The 16,527-nt window shown below is 38.9% G+C and overlaps 1 protein-coding gene across 1 annotated transcript; it reads left to right on the forward strand.

Moving 5' to 3' along the window:
• Positions 1–2,278: 2,278 nt before the first annotated feature.
• Positions 2,279–15,890, forward strand: LOC139739613 (neuropeptide FF receptor 1-like). Its single transcript, XM_071650214.1, has 5 exons — positions 2,279–2,705; positions 11,958–12,166; positions 13,951–14,172; positions 14,922–15,017; positions 15,526–15,890. Exons 1-5 carry the CDS (start codon positions 2,279–2,281, stop codon positions 15,766–15,768), a joined length of 1,197 nt encoding a protein of 398 aa, XP_071506315.1. The 3' UTR covers positions 15,769–15,890.
• Positions 15,891–16,527: the final 637 nt, after the last annotated feature.

Below are 16,527 nucleotides of genomic sequence, written 5' to 3' on the forward strand. Positions count from 1 at the left end.
ATCTTTGCGCAGTGAATTCGTGCAGTGGAAACTATCTATACTCGTGAAAGCAAAACATGACGACAAAACTTTTCCGCAACATGTATTCATGAATAACAACGCCACACACGTCCTTTTCTCTCTTTTTACATCAACACTGGACCACAACCTGAACAGAAACAAAAGTCATCGTCTACTTCAAATCCCTCAAACTTGTAAGGTGGAGTTGGTTTTATAAATATTATTGATATTAGTATATCCATGTTATTTTGATGTTGTTTATTAAGCACCCATCTCGGACATGAATGAAGACATGAATCCTTTGTTTGTCGAATGCACATAAAATCATCATGGTTAGTGAGGTTGAAATTGTTTCTGTGTTCAGAAAGGTACCTTCACTATCGGCTTACCTGCCGTGATATTCGTTGTAAACCGACACGGCCTCGGTGGCATCTCATTCGTCTGCATTTACTGGTGCATAGTCACGATAGTGCTCTTGAATGGACAGACAGTTTCGTGTTTTCACTTTCTAAAGTTCAAAGAGTTCTGGCAGTGGACATTCAAGTCAGGCATTAACGTGACGCACAATGGGGCTTAACAAAAATTTAAGCCAACAAACATAACTATGATCAATGAATTGGATGCGAAACTTTTATGGAGTTTGCATGTAATATTGATGAGATTTTGTATGCATTCTCTGTTGTAAGGGAAGTTGTTCTCTTTAACAGACGCTATCACAATTCCTTAGCAGTTACCCTGCGGCCTGATTGTATACATATTAATGAATGGATACCTCCCAAAGTAGTGTGGTGACCTTTTATCACACATTACGTGCTAATTGACCAACCAATCAGGGAAGCAATGTTCCGCTCAAATGACGTACTCTTGTCGTCATTCAGTGATCTGAAGGATGACGAGGCTCGACAAAGGAAAGTGATGTTGTATAAATTGACCACTCTTGTCGAAACTGAAAATGGGCCTGTTACTAAAGAACCAACGTGAATGCACAGCAAAGTAATCTTACCGCAAAATTACCATAACTTACGGAGAGTAATCTTGATAAAACGAGATATAGAAAGATTCAAAGATTCAAAGGCATGCATTCATTCAATCATTGCATTATTTTTCTATTAGGATATTTGAGTACAAAGTATGTCGTTGTTATATTTGACGAAAGTGAACACAAAAGCACGCCGACAGGTCTGTTGCCCTATTCTTCAATGGATAATTCCTCTAAACTGTCATAAACTGTAATTAAAGGAAGTGAAGGGTCGTCATTTTTATTTTACTACTATTGAAAATCCCAGCTAGCCATTAATTTCGCACATTCATTTGTGCCTGTGTACGAGCATGTCTTATTTACTTGTCAAAAGCCTACAAGATGTTGCTGCACTCATCACTTTAGCATCATGAATTCTAGAATCTGACCTGCATTTTTTTTTCTCAATATTTTCACGATTCTAGGATAAATCGTCCAGCGGCATTTCGGAGGTTTGATGGTGGCGTGGATGATGCTCACAATCACCTCAGCGCTGCATCAAAGGCTCCGATCTCAACCTAACCCTTCTCATCATCTCTTTGGTATGAGATGTGGTCCTAGCTAGATTAACAACTTAAAGAGGACAAAGATTAAGTCAACGAGATTATCGCCGACAGACCGACAAAGACACATCCGTCTGTCTGCCATTTAGCGGGCCTCAGAATGTTTCTATTCTCGTAGATTATATTCTATTGGCATACAGCGAACTGCGACTTCGAAGACCAAGTGTATGGGATTGCAAGTCGATGAGGCTGCTGGAATGATGGTGCTCGAGGACTCCAGTAAGCATGCCCACCGTCAGAGTGCATATTGAATCTGGAGAGGCATGGTTGAATTTACAGATGTGAAAGGGTCCATCGGAGGATGTGGGGCGTGATTTGCGCATATAACGGTGGTGCAGAATCTATAATGTAATTAAGGCTCGTCAGGGACTGCAGCTTGACATAGCGCTTTGAAAACAGTGGAAGAACCGTCAAATGAAATATTAGTTAGAGTTAACGATGGCCGACAGACTTAAAACAATGTGTAATTAGTCGAAATCATTCATATAAATCAAAGAGATGCTATGACGAATTGAGGGTATAGACATTGCAGTCAAAATATTGTGCTGCTTTGCTAAAGTGTGTCCGATACTGGGGTACCTCCGTGACGTAACAACAGACATCTTTTACGTCTGAAACACTGATTCGTAACTAGCCTTGTTTGCTCGTAATATCCAGAGCAGTATTAAAGCTCGAAAGGCGCAAAGTGGTTTACAGCATGGCATTGGGGATGGAACAGGAGACTTACCCCGTCACGAATTCGTGGATTGGCGCACACTCGCGCCTGAATGGGTCGCAAAACCAGTCAGCGTATGAGTTCTTGAACAATGGGAGCACATACTACGAAGAGGTTGGTACGATCGAAGCGACACCGCCACAGGCGGAGATTTCGCCCGTCGAGCTCTTCTCCAAGGTCGCGGCGATCGCGCTGAACATTGTGATGACCCTGATTGGGAACATCATCGTCATCGCCATCATCATCCGTAACAAGCACATGCGCACGGCCACATACTACTACCTGATGAACCTTGCCGTCGCCGATATCATCATCGCCGTGTTCTCGGAGTGGACCTACCTATGGGGCTCGCTTACCAACTCTTGGCCTATTGGCGGTTTCATGTGCAGGTGCTCCACTTTTGTACAGGGTAAGCTAAAGTGCGATTTGACTCCAAGTTCGATCTTATTATACTGCGTAAATAAAAAGAGTAAAAAAGTAAATGAAATAGAACAGAACGGTGAAAGTTTTTATCAAAATAAGTAAGAATTTTTTTAATAAAACATATTAAAAAACAAAGAATAAAACATACATAATGGGAGGAGTGAGAAAGGAGTGTGGGACCTTAGAAGCAGAAGTTGTAAAATGAAATAAATACTGAATTATCATTAATATTATCATTTAAACCATACTCTCTAATATAAAGTAACCGAAGTTAGGATTGACTTATTAGTCTATGAACAATCGTGGACACTATGGATCATATTGGCAGAATGATCGTACTACGACAATGGAATTCAAAGTGTATATCCAATCATCCGTATTTGAATTTATTTCTGTGTTTTGATGTCTTCGTGCATGTACGGGTGTCTCGTTGTTGTTGTTGTTGTTGTTGTTGTTGAATCTGTATGTATGACCTTTTCAAAACTCCAACAATTTATTCAATCCTTTCAACTCGGACTACAACTGTTGTTGATACTCTTTGTAATTGAATTTCCATTATCGTCGTGCACTTAAATGGTAAAAATCAGTGAGAACTAAATACTCTCTACACTTTAGGCAGTTTTCTGATCTCGTACCAGCCTAGATTGAAATTTTGAGATATCTTGAAATAAGTTCACTTGTCTCTTGTTCAGTGTTTTTTTATGCAAAACGAAAAAAAAAAGACACAACTAGGCCTTATACGAGTAACTACGTAGTTTGCAAATGAAGCAGATTGAGGCACTAAACATCGCACTAATGCTGCAGAAACAGGAGCAGAAAAACATCAACAATGAGTTGTACATGAAATAAAGAAATGGTTATATTTTGTTCATTGCTAATCAAATTTTGAATTGAAGTCGTTCTGTATACGGGGCCGTAACTACAATGAATGCTTGTCACAAGAAGTTTCGAAACCGGTGGGCTTAATTACGTTCCATCCGAAGGACTAGGCAATGAGAGGAATGTGCCTAACCTGTAGTGGTATAACACTACAGCTTGGGGACTCCAACCAGTGGCCCGTTGCATAAAACATTCCATTGAATTTCAATGGTAACTACCGTCAAAATTAGGCATCACAGCCAATCAGCATCAAGGATTACAAAATTTACCGCTAATTTGAAGACTTACCGCTAGAAAGGAGCGGTAAGTCCAGCGGTAGGGGTTTTATGCAACAGGTCCCAGGAGTCCCCGTATTCATTGATATATTAGGGAGCTTTAGATTTGCTGTGCGGACGTTTGAGACGACGCCCCGCCTTGACCTGGACGTTCTCCTCTTCCCTGTGTCGTGCTGAAAAGTAGCTTTAGATTACGCTGAGACGCAACCAAAGATATTTTCCCAAGTCACTGGTATACCTCCGCCATATTGTTCTCTTAACAGGTCTGGAGTACGTCTTGGCAATGTTACACGATAGTTTCACATACTTGGCAGAAAAAAAAAGATGGCATGTTTGTCACAAAATTGAATGCGTCGAGTGTTTACCTTCCTTAAACTAGGTGTAAATGGATATACTTTTTTTGTTACAGACTCGTAGACTGAGGAAGACGAGGAAATTGAGCATTTTCACTTTGACCAATCTATTTTTATGACAATACTTTGAGCGGACTCTAAAATTATGAGAAAAATCCTGTCATTTCAGTATTTCACTTGACTTTTAACCATCATAGCCAAAATCTTTCCCTACGCGTCATTGTGGAGTAATGGTGGCATGCAAATATGCCGTGTTTGTTTTTTATGCATTGGGCAATCTCCAAGGTATGGAGGAATTGTGTAATGATAGTTCAACAATAGATCGTATAATTTCAACATTTTACAATGATTCTTTGAGCTGCATGATTCTCACATGGCACAGAAACGAGTTGCTACTCGCTGACCAGTTTTCTGGTCGCACTCTAATTTCCCACTTTTCCTTCCTTTTGGATCTGCTTTCTCGTCGCACTCTGATTTCTCACTTTTTCCTTCCTTTTTGATCTGTCGGAAAAAGGTGCGTTATTACACTTGAGCCAGGTCGTTTATCGCGGTAAGATATCAAAATATCTCTTTCGTGTATACCTTCTACTTCAATAAAGAAGACAACGGCAATTATCCCCAAAGGCAAGCAATATCAGCGCTGGGCGTAATGAACAATGGGCACTGCGTGTGAGCTATGCTCGCGCCCGCGTAAGGTAAGCACTATTTGGGCACCCGTCCCGCTTCATCATGAATATTCATCTGGCAGTAAGATACTTTACTAGTAAATGGCAGAACGCTGGATACGTGCAAAACGTATGGCCGGGAAATATAAAAATCTCGAAAAATTGCATCAACGGGGAATGTTAAAACGTCTCGCCGGGAGATGGAAAAATGTTCAGTTTTGCCGAGAAATGTAAAAACGCTGCCGGGAAATGAAAAAAAATATGTATTTTAACGGTATTACGGATACATGTAGATGATGAATATTCATGATGAAGCGGGACGGGTGCCCAGATAGTGCTTACCCCCGCGTAATTGACTTTGGTAACGACATGGCACCTGTAGATCACGGGACCAGCTTTTGACCAATCACAGGCTTCAAATCTCATAAGCCGAATACTGAGTTGGTCAGACTCTCTTTATACACGGCACTGGACGCCATGTATAAAAAATAAAATGGCGTCCCCATATGATCGGTGCATGATGTAGCTCTCTACGTCGTGAACTGAGGGGACGTAAAAATAGCACAAAACGCGTAGTGAAAACTCAGGCGCGCGAGCTATTAATAGATCGACTTTGATACGCGATTCTGCGCATGCTCAGACCGGTTTTTTTTCCCCTCTGAACGTCCCCGTCGCGAAAATCTAAAGCTCCCTATTAACGTTCTTACCAAGATCATTATTCAGATTATGTGGCTTGACTCTTCAAAACTTTTGTATACAAGATGATAAATCTAGTCATGATAATGACGATTAACGTAATTTCCAGCAACACCGTAAAATTAGAATCGGAAAGAAACTGTAGGTCATATCGATAATATCAGTGTAGTAGGGGCAATTTTTTTCTTATGTGGCTATTGGGGTATAAAGTTCACTTGTTGGTTAAAATTTCTTTTGATGAAAAAAAAAAGAACGACTGTATACCTCCTTCACTTCATTTGTATAGTACATCTGTCAGTCGCTAACGAAATTTGTAATATTTCACAGAGAAATAATTTTCTGTCCATGAGAGGCTATAGCGAGTTCGCATTCTAAGCTTTCCGAAATCTATCTGGCATCGAGACCATGCATGGTGATGTGTCAGAAATCGCCACCAAAGCCATGCATTAATAGCTTCATTAAAACAGGCCAACTTCAGAGCTACAGGAATGAGGGAAGAATTAGATGGAACGCACAAGGAAAATACAAATCATCCATTCCTTTTGACAGTATGATGATGGTAGAATAAGAAATACACACATCATAAGTGTGTGTACGAATGTTCAAATGACATGGATGTATGTTCAGATTTCCTCAAACATGAAGTGTTCTATGAACACGCTCCGGCTTTGCAAAGACACTCAGATTGAACGGTGAACATCTTGAGTTGTTGAGTGTGTGCACACAATGCACTTGGGTGTTAAAAATTATGGACGCAATATGTCGGGTGGGAAATATACGAGGCCCTAGGTATCTTTTGGGCCCCTACTTGGGAGTCAAAAGATTTAAACAGTCAAGGAGTTGACGTTTAAGGCATATACGAAGTGTGTGTGCGTGTGTGTGTGTAAGCGAGTGCTTGTATGTACGTTAAAAAAAGCAGAAGACAATTGAGGCTGAGTACCAGAAATTAATATAAAATACAGTTTGCTGTGAATGCTGGCATGACCCTCATCATAGAATTATTCATGAATTCGTCAGTCGCCCAATTGAGTTAGATGATAATTTCTGCTATCAGGGAAATGGATGACATTGCGGTATCACTGGAATTAGTACTCAACACAGTTGACTTGCGTAATCATGACTTCACAATGTCGCAAAAACTTGCTCGATGGCGACCTAGCATGGCGACACGATATTTTCTTTCCATTAGCTAGGTTCACATATAAACTGAGAGCACATCAGATGAATCTATACTTTGGTTTTCTCCAACACATGTTGGATTTGAGCTTATAGTCAGATGTCGCCAATAGAATTATGAAATTGGTACGTTTTGATAAATACATAGATAACCATGTAAAACTGATAGATATGATATTACGCATAGTGTGTATATAGAGTGAAGAGATGGAAAACTGTACGGGTACTTGTGTAACTTTTATACTTCATACAATTTTGCCATTCCTTTTCCCTTTGTTTATCAAAATGATAAGTTATGGAGTATAAGGTTTGTCAAGTTGTAACTGATTCAAAAAGTCACGTTATACCAATAAAGCGAAACTTCCAGAAACTGACACGAAGAGTGATTGTAAGATTTGGCTTCCTCGTCGAAGACATCAATCGTATAAGAATATTCATGTCTTCGATTTACTTCGTGTTCATTAACATTAGTTGTTTATAAGCTCGCCAAAAAGGTATTTCAGAGGTGCTATAAGTTACGGAAGTGAGATAGATGTTAAACACTAAACAATACCTTTATGATTTATATAGTATATTTCATTTTCGTTTCAATTATTCATTTTCATTAAAAAAGAATGTATGAATGTACAAAACATGTTATAAAAAACAATGATATACATATTCTAGATGATATGTCAAAATATAGAATAATCACAATATTATAGGTTGCAAAGCAAAGATGCATTAAATAAAATACAACAAAATACACAAAAATTCGATTAGCATAATGATGTGCCGTTCATTTCCTTTGGTGAAATATAAAGAAAAAATTGCGTATGTCTAACTTAGCCTTGGTGACCATTATTTGTCTTAAATTTGCTTGTGGATAAAAAGTTGTAGGAAACCCAGCCCGCGTTTAGAATTGAACGCTGGATTTTGAGTACATCAGTGATTTCACTGAGACATGCTTTAATAATTTCACACAAATGATACAAGAACGAAATAACAAAAGACAGCAACCGAAACTTTACGTCTATACGTCTACACTGCTCGTTGCAAATGCCAGATACTTTGTTTGTGTGTTTTTTTTCCTAAAACGAATTAGATAACACATATAGAATATCTTTGATTATATTTTGCTTGTACTGTAAGAGATATACATTCTGTTCCCCCTTACTACAACCCTCTTTTCCATCCCTATTTCTTAATTTTTGGAATTCAATTTCGGTTTATTTGTAACATAACAATGTTTTCTTTGCAACTGACTTACAAATTGTCCTATATCGACATTAATAAGCACTAAATTGATCAGTGTTTTAGTAGTAACCATGATGAAAAATCATGGGCGTACATACTCGAGCAGGATCCGAACCTACGACCTCCTGATCTCCGGACAGGCGTCATCTCCACAAGACCACCAAGCTTCCGCCCGACAGCAAGTGTTGGTTCTTATCCTTATTTATGTCGATGTAGGGCAATTTGTCAATCAATTGCAATGAAAACATCTCGACAGAAAAATTTCATGAATTTGAATAATTACGCAGTACCCGCTGCATGCTATAAGGATTAGAACCAACACTTGCTGTCGGGCGGAAGCTCGGTGGTCTAGTGGAGATTACGCCTGTCCGGAGATCAGGAGGTCGTAGGTTCGAATCCTGCTCGAGTATGTACGCCCATGATTTTTTATCATGGCTAACTACTAAAACACTGATCAATTCAGTGCTTATTTATGTCGATGTAAGACAATTTGTCAATCAGTTGCAATGAAAACATCTCGACGGAAGAATTTCATGAATTTGAATGTTTTCTTCATTTGACAAAATATAACAAAAAACAATTATTATATTGTGAAAACTGAAAAGAATTGAACCATGTATAGGTTCATTCTCAAAGCAGAGAAATATAGGAAATAGATAGGAAAAATGCATAAAGTTCAATAAGATGATCCGTCATGTTGAGTATGAGGTCGCTAGAAGCAGAGCTTAATAATCATGATTAGGTGCCTGTGACAACTACGAGTAAGGGTAAATGAGTTGACAGATTATACATGTATATATATATATATATATATACATACATATATATATATATATATATATATATACATATATATATATATATATTTAGTGAATTAGATTTTGACAGTTTGAGGATTTGACTTATTCCGTTGACGTCTTGAAACCTTCAATAAGTTAGTTGACAAATCTCCAGCTGGAACTGTCCTTGAACTTATTGAACTGACTATATAGCTCATTAGAATAAACAACAAAGTATTTGTTTTTCTATCAACAAAAAAAAAAAATCAAATTCCCGCATTTGAAATTTATGTCCTTGCCTACAGGGATATGCCTCCATGGTGAAAGAGAGAAAGACGATGGTATGACGTAGATAAACTGGATGAGCAAAACCAAGATGAAAAAGTCTATCTTTATCTCATAATTATCAACATATTTCTCAATATCTACGTTCCGTATCACTTAATTGAGGAAACCCGAAAGCAGTGAATACAAATGGTTGTTGTGGCCACTGAGGCTTTTGATCATACCTCAAAACATTGGCCGAAAGTTACAGAGTGGTGCTAAGGCATTCCAAGAGAGAATTAGGGAGGAAACTCTCGGCCGTTGTGCGAGATGAGAAGCGATGGGGGAAAAGGTGCTGATATGATGAAGGGGGAAGTATCTTTCGGAGTGTTGTTGGCGTCCAATGAGGTAATCATCACAAATCAAACTGCTCTGGTTGCCCACTGACCGGGAGACGCTTACTTGTACCTCTCGCTTAGCAGGGTCATCCATTTCTCTCCCCGGTGACGCCTGAGCAGCGGAGTTCGGAAGTCGGGCAGTGGAGGCTAATAGCTTGTCAACATCCAGCAGACGAGTTTTAAGATTGATGCCGCAAATATTGGGCCATTACACATTACGTCGTCAAAGGTCGACACCATTACAAAGAAAGAAGACGAAAGTAAATAGCTTTGGATAAACTAACGAATAACCAGACACGTTGAGATGGATTGATAAGTAGTTGATAAATAGGTAGATAGATAGATAGATAGATCGGAAGATATACAAATGGTAATATAGAAAGGAAAGGGTGAAAAAAATGTTCAAAAGCAAACAGCTTGTAGTTACACTGAATCAAGAGCCATTGGCTTTTAAGAGTGATATTTAACAATGTCAGTGCACAGCAGTGATACGTGTATGTGTTTTACATACAAAAACACTCATACTAGTGTGTTATGTGTATAACGTCAAATGTATATCTATCTATTCTGCATATCATTCATTGCAACGATGTATATTAAGTGTTCCTAAATAAGACAACATCTGTAGACACCACAAGCTTTCAGTAATGCGATGCATGTTACTTGGTCTGGTAATTATGAAAGTATTTATAATGATATATGGCTTTTAAGACGATACTTTTAATGGTTGAAAGCATTCTCTCTGTCTAAAAGTTCTTGGCTCTAAGATTGGTGGCGTAAGACCGGGATTGGAAGGCGTCTCCAGCGGCTCCCGTAGAACCTCGGGCCTGATCGGAAGTGAGGGAATAAATTGCCGAGGTCTGTGCTACACCCCGGAAAAAACAAACAAACGGGGCACCCACATGACTTTGGCCGATGGAAGAACGATGAAAACCAACGAAAAGAATTTGATACTTTTTACAGCCAGACAAAAGAATTCAGAAATCTTTCTTGCCAAGATGATATGCCTTCTGATCAGAATCACTGAAATATTCAAGAGCATTTGTTTTTATTCCAAATCTTTATACATATCAGCTATACTTGTACAACTTTGGACAAGTTTAAACTTCCGTTTCAGACGGTGTCAGATGTGAAATAAACTCTTTTACTAGGAACCTGAACACCATGAAAAATAAACACATTTAAGTATTACACACTATCATTTAAAGGAGAAAAGATGGTATTCATATTGATTACACACTTTTCTGGTTAAACAACATGATTGAATATGTATATAGATACGCTTGGGATATCATTTAAAGAAAGAAAACTTATTTCAATAGGGCGTTTGGACTGTTTCGAATGCCCTGAGTCTGGATTATTTTACTGAAATGGCCGAACAATCTGATATTCATGATTTAATTTAGCTTTCAAAAATGATAAGACATATCTTTCGAGATGATCGAGACAGTCATTACTCATCGCAAGTAAATGAAACAATTAAATCTCGCCTGGTCACCGTCGCAACGTGAAAAAGCTAATGACCGGTCATCACCTTTACTAATGACGGGTCATAAGCAAAATTACGTGGTGGGCAAAATAAATGCCTTGTCACGTGTACGCTATCAACCAATCATTTGATTGGGATCTGATCCATCAATCTATGAATGGTATAACAATGCTGTTGATCGACACGGTAGTATCATTACTTCAAATAATATTCAATCAAACAATATGTTATCATTAATATCATAATTTGATTTCTTTTTCGTAAGGATTACAGCGTAATGTTTAAGTGAGACCATTGACCCCGCCCAGTAACAAACCTGCGTCACACAATTCTTATCATAACAATAGCCGTCTCTGTTTTGCATTTTTGTTAATTATTCCTGACAACATTCTGCTTCTTGATATCTGTTTTTGTTTCCAACAAAACACACTCACTCGACTAATTAGTCTCTGCCACTCACAACCTTCAGACATCATCAAAATGATTACCTTTTATCGACACTCGACAAAGATTCCAAGGACTCTTAATCAATTAGGTTATTAAAGATTGAATGACTGCTAACATGCTGCTGATGGAGAATGGCGGTGATATAAGATCCCGTAGCTCATCAGCTTTACAGAAGTTTCCCTGAACATTAATCTGCTGCATCACCGGAAAGTTCATCTAACGTAGATATAAACTAATTTTGATGACTTCATTCGCTCACAGTGTCGCACGACACCGAACAAGTACACTCTTTCAAAACATGCGCATGCGCAAACAAGTGCGATATAATTCCCTACCACTTGTTACTGAGTACGGTACGATCCGCAATACCCAACAGTTGTGGTTCTCTAATAGGAACTGTATATCCAACCACTGCCGCATGTTCTTTTCTGTTAGCACATGTTGCTCTACGGTGAGGGGACAAAAGTGAAAGAATGGACAATAACGATTAGATTAATATGTAATGTCATCCTACGTCGCATATTAAAGTGTTTCTGCCCCCCCCCCCTCTCTCTCTCTCCTTTTCTCTTTCTCTTTCCCAGGCCTGTCTGTTCACGTTAGCATCCTTTCCCTGGTTGTGGTTGCCGGAGATCGATACGTCGCCATACTTCACCCGATCAAATCGCGCGTCATCAAACGTAATGCATGGCTGGTCATTGCGGCGGTATGGCTTATTGCGAGCGCTATCAACGTGCCGACCCTGTACTACACCCACTTCTTAAAGTATACGTGGGACAACGGCGTTACACAGGTGAGCAGTACAGCCTGATATGGAATGCTAAGGACCTTTGTATCAGCTCTCTGTGGCAAATGCGATGATATAAATGATTTGCTTAAACTTGCACTGGGAGTCTTAATGAATAATACGGCAGTCACAACTACGAGAATAAGTGATATTTCATGAACATGGTAGTGATAATGATAACAACGCCATCAATGATGGAAAAATGTAATAATGATAATTATCTTGATAGATCTTTAATAGAAAATCTGATGAGAAGTATATAACTGTCTTCGTTGATTCAGTTCTCGTAAGAAATAAGTTTTACTGTCTTTAATCATTGCATCGTAACTGATTCTGCTCATCACCTGGTTCATTGCGCTAATCTTATGAAATGCGGTAAATCGTGAAATAATCTGATTTTAGAATTCTAAGTGATGCCACGTTTATTCTTTACCATCTTGAAATTGACAAATTACCATTTTAAACCACCTCAACTTTTAGTTCTTGGTGGATCACTGATCCAGTTCAATGGTGGAAAACAACCATATTTTCCTTGAATACGAAATTGTGCATTAGGACTGCCGCAAACAAAGGTGACAACAGAATAAATCAAATCCATGAAATATAAGACATCAAAATAATGATGTTTAGCAAGCCGAGTCCATTAATCAAATTGGGATATTCAAAGACACATATAAACTGCAATATAAGAGATGCAAGGTTAAAATGCAGGTGCATTCTTATTCAACATTTCAATCGTCTCGCCGTCATATCTATTGGATTTGATGACTGCCTGGCACAAGTTTTGCTGTGAAAAAGTCGTAAGGGGTGAAAAGAAAACATGAAATGTATCAGTCTCTTAAATCCAAGGTGCATCTTCATAGTATCTAGATAAGATAAATCTAAACAATTTAAAGCGTTTTATGCGTACAACAAATGAAAAGTATAACAAGGGTGTGATTAAGGTGTGAGTTTCTGCAGTTCGTCTACCTCTAAAAATTAAATTTGTGAAGATCGCAGCTGCTGATGTGTAAATTAATAAACATATCGGAAAAACGGAACCAGGGGACTCGAACCTGTCATCTACTGCGTTCCGGGCAGCGACACTACCACCAAGCTGTCCCTGGTTGCCGGCAGTGACACGATGAACATGGAACAAACACCCAAATGTAATTTGTAGAGGGAGACAGATGAAGAAACCCACACCTGAACCTTCACCCCTCTGAATAATATCTTTCTTCATTTAAGGGTAAAACTATGTTCAAATAGTGTTTTGATAAAGACCAATCGGGCTGGTTATTATCCTGATCTATTTCCTGTATAGTAAAAGTTGGAATAACTCTATGGATATGATAAATGAGAGTCATTGATAGCAAAATGATCTTTCATTATAATCCCTCTTTCAAGGAGTAGGCATCAAAGTTCACTTCACTAAGTGTATTAGAGATGACAATGAAAGAAGATGTCAAATTGTGAAATAATTCAAAGAGCAACAATTTTCCTTGTAGTCACAAAAACGTAATACAATATATAATCGTTTTCGTGTTTATATCTTCCCTTATCTCCTTTTGTCTGGGTGTCTTCTTCTTTCCTCCTTTTTGCTACCATATCCTTTCCTTTCACTCTTTTCTTCCTGTCTCATCTCCATTGTTCTTGGTTCCTCGTTCATCCCTTTTGTATCATATTCTTCTCCCCTCTCCTCCTCTTCTTTCTCCTCCTCCTCCTCCTCCTCCTCCTCCTCCTCCTCCTCCTCCTCGTCATAATCATCATCATCGTCATCCCCTTCGTATTCTCCTTCCTTTTCTGTGCAGTTTTACTGTTTCGAGCACTGGGGAGAACTTGACAACAAAGAGATATACCGGGCCAAGGAAATCTACTCTACGATCGCGTTCGTCGTGGTCTACGTATTGCCCCTTCTCATTCTGCTTGTCACTTACATCCGGATAGGACAGACCCTGAGTTCTCGGAGTACCAGCGGTCCCGGGGTAGCCATACAGACGACGATCTCTGCGCAGGACCGATCCCGAAGGAAGGTACTTAACGATTCCAAACGGTACCAAACATTAGACACCGTTAAAGGAGCATCTGTTCGTTTCTCTCCTCACTTTGTATCATTTATTATGTGTGTCTTAAAAAAAAAACCCGATTCTTAGTCGTAGCCTTAGTCCATATACCGCGGCGGCCTTAAACTGCCTTACCGTCCCAGAGTCCCGGGCTCCATTCATTTGAAAGTACCTGGCTCTGGTGAACTGCTAATATGGGCCCCATTTCATAAAAGATATTAGGATAGCAACCTTTGCTGGAATGGCAACTTCCAATGGCAAGAGCCAATCAGGAAGTGCGATTCTTGTCGTTACCATGACTATTACCATTCTAGAAAGAGTAGCTATCGTATCAACTTTTTATGAAATGGGACCTAGGTGTAAGCCTTTTCTATCGCTACACATGCAATATTTGTCGATGTGCCAGGTCTGTTTGATAATGTATTTAACTGCTTATTTCTATTCTTATTGTAACCATTTATTCATCCATTTATTATTTTCTTTGCCAAAAAGCTGTGTAGTCAGCTATTCAGTTGAATTTTCAAATCTCTCCGCAAAATGATGTCTGTATATTCCTTTGTGAGATCGTTCTGGTTAATGGTTGTCCTTTGTTACAAAGTTAGGCAGGAAATCTCAAGGTTTCTGTGCACCCATCTACTTTCTGTCTAGCGCACTTGAGGGGACTCACAACTTTAAATGTGCATTTTTAATGAAATTTGCTCCCATTCGTTACTTGACAGGTAGTTCGGATGCTGATTGTAGTGGTACTCGCCTTCGCGCTCTGCTGGTTACCCTTCCACGTGTACACATTAACCATTCACTGGGGAACTGGGTCTGTGAGTATTTGTGAATGAAGATTATGACATGACTATAATGTATTACAGACGGTGACTTTGATATTCTTAACACGAATGAATACCACGATTTTGCAGCCAAGCAGCTATCATTCAAGGAGGTATTAATGGAAAGGCAGGAAATTGTTAATTGTTGACTTTATCGGGTTTTTTTCAAGGGAAGTTACTCTTCGGAGAATATAGCAAGATGTTATCTTGAACCTCAAATAATCCATTGTTAGTAGGTTAATTGGGTGTCATAATTCAAGTAGTGTAGCGATTTGAATTTTGATCATCAAAGCATCCTATATTCCATCATTATATAAAATTCAAAGAAAAGAATTCACTTTGGGTTAATGAACAATTGAAATTATCATCTGTTTATATTACAAAGACATTGATTTAGCCAGTTCCACCAACCTAAGAGAATGCATTCAATTTCAATACATGTAATTATGTTTGCCTTCCTGGTTTTGTCTTCTCTGACTTTTGTTAGCTGCGAATTTATAAGAATCGTGATGTTGACTTCGGCCTGCTTTGGCTCGGCTACGCAAACTCGGCCATGAATCCGTTCATCTATTGCGGCTTCAACGAGAACTTCCGGAGAGGGTTTCGCTACGCGTTCACCGGACAGTGGTGTTTCAGACGACCACGTCAAACTAAGGTTCCTATTGGTGCTCCAACGAAATCGACGGTCACGACGTTCACCCATAGTGACCACGTCGACCCAACTACTCTCGAGTCGATGCTGTGAGGAAAATAACAAGTGAAGTTTCGACATGTTCATCATCAGACTCCGATCTGGCTGCCATGAATCACTGCTTAATCTGAATGAAGAGATAAAAGTGAACCACTGCCAATTGAAAACCCTCAATTATAGAGAATACACTTTTTAAAGACCTGGATCTTGTGCATTGTAATTATGATCATGCAATCAACTCTGATTAAACTTTTGAAGAAGCGATCATGTGCTTGAATACCTGTTAGATATTGATGTAATAGTGATATTTGGAAAGATGCTGTGTGTGTGTGTGTGTGGTTTTTTGTTTCTGTTTTTTTTTCAGGGGGTAAGATGATACATCTATGGTGCATCGCTTTGAGACAGGCTCTTCCCCTCTTTCAGAGAAATAAATCATGCTGCCAAAGTTAATCATCCTCTATAATCAGAAATAATCCTGAGTATAGATTCTGGCAATGATGCTCATCAACTATTCTTTCCGTTTCGCTCCGTAATACGAATGGTGATGTATGCCTGCTTGTACCAGGCCAGTCAGTTAAAGATGAAATATTGGTGGTCAAACTTGCTGTAATCATACGTTGTGTTTCACATACGTTAGATAAAAGATCAACGGAAAGTAACTATCATATTTCAGTTCATTAATAAGGACACAAACATTAATACTGTAACGGCCAGAAATAATTCAAACATAGAAAATAAAACAAACGGCAGGTATAACATTTTGGAATATCAAACTCAAAGCGAGCTGCCACAAAATCAATATTTGACCGCTAA

Source organism: Diadema antillarum, unplaced genomic scaffold (genome assembly GCF_040938485.1).
Source record: "Diadema antillarum isolate AM-2024a unplaced genomic scaffold, OU_Dant_1.0 seq00000809_RagTag, whole genome shotgun sequence".
NCBI lineage: Eukaryota > Metazoa > Echinodermata > Echinoidea > Diadematoida > Diadematidae > Diadema > Diadema antillarum.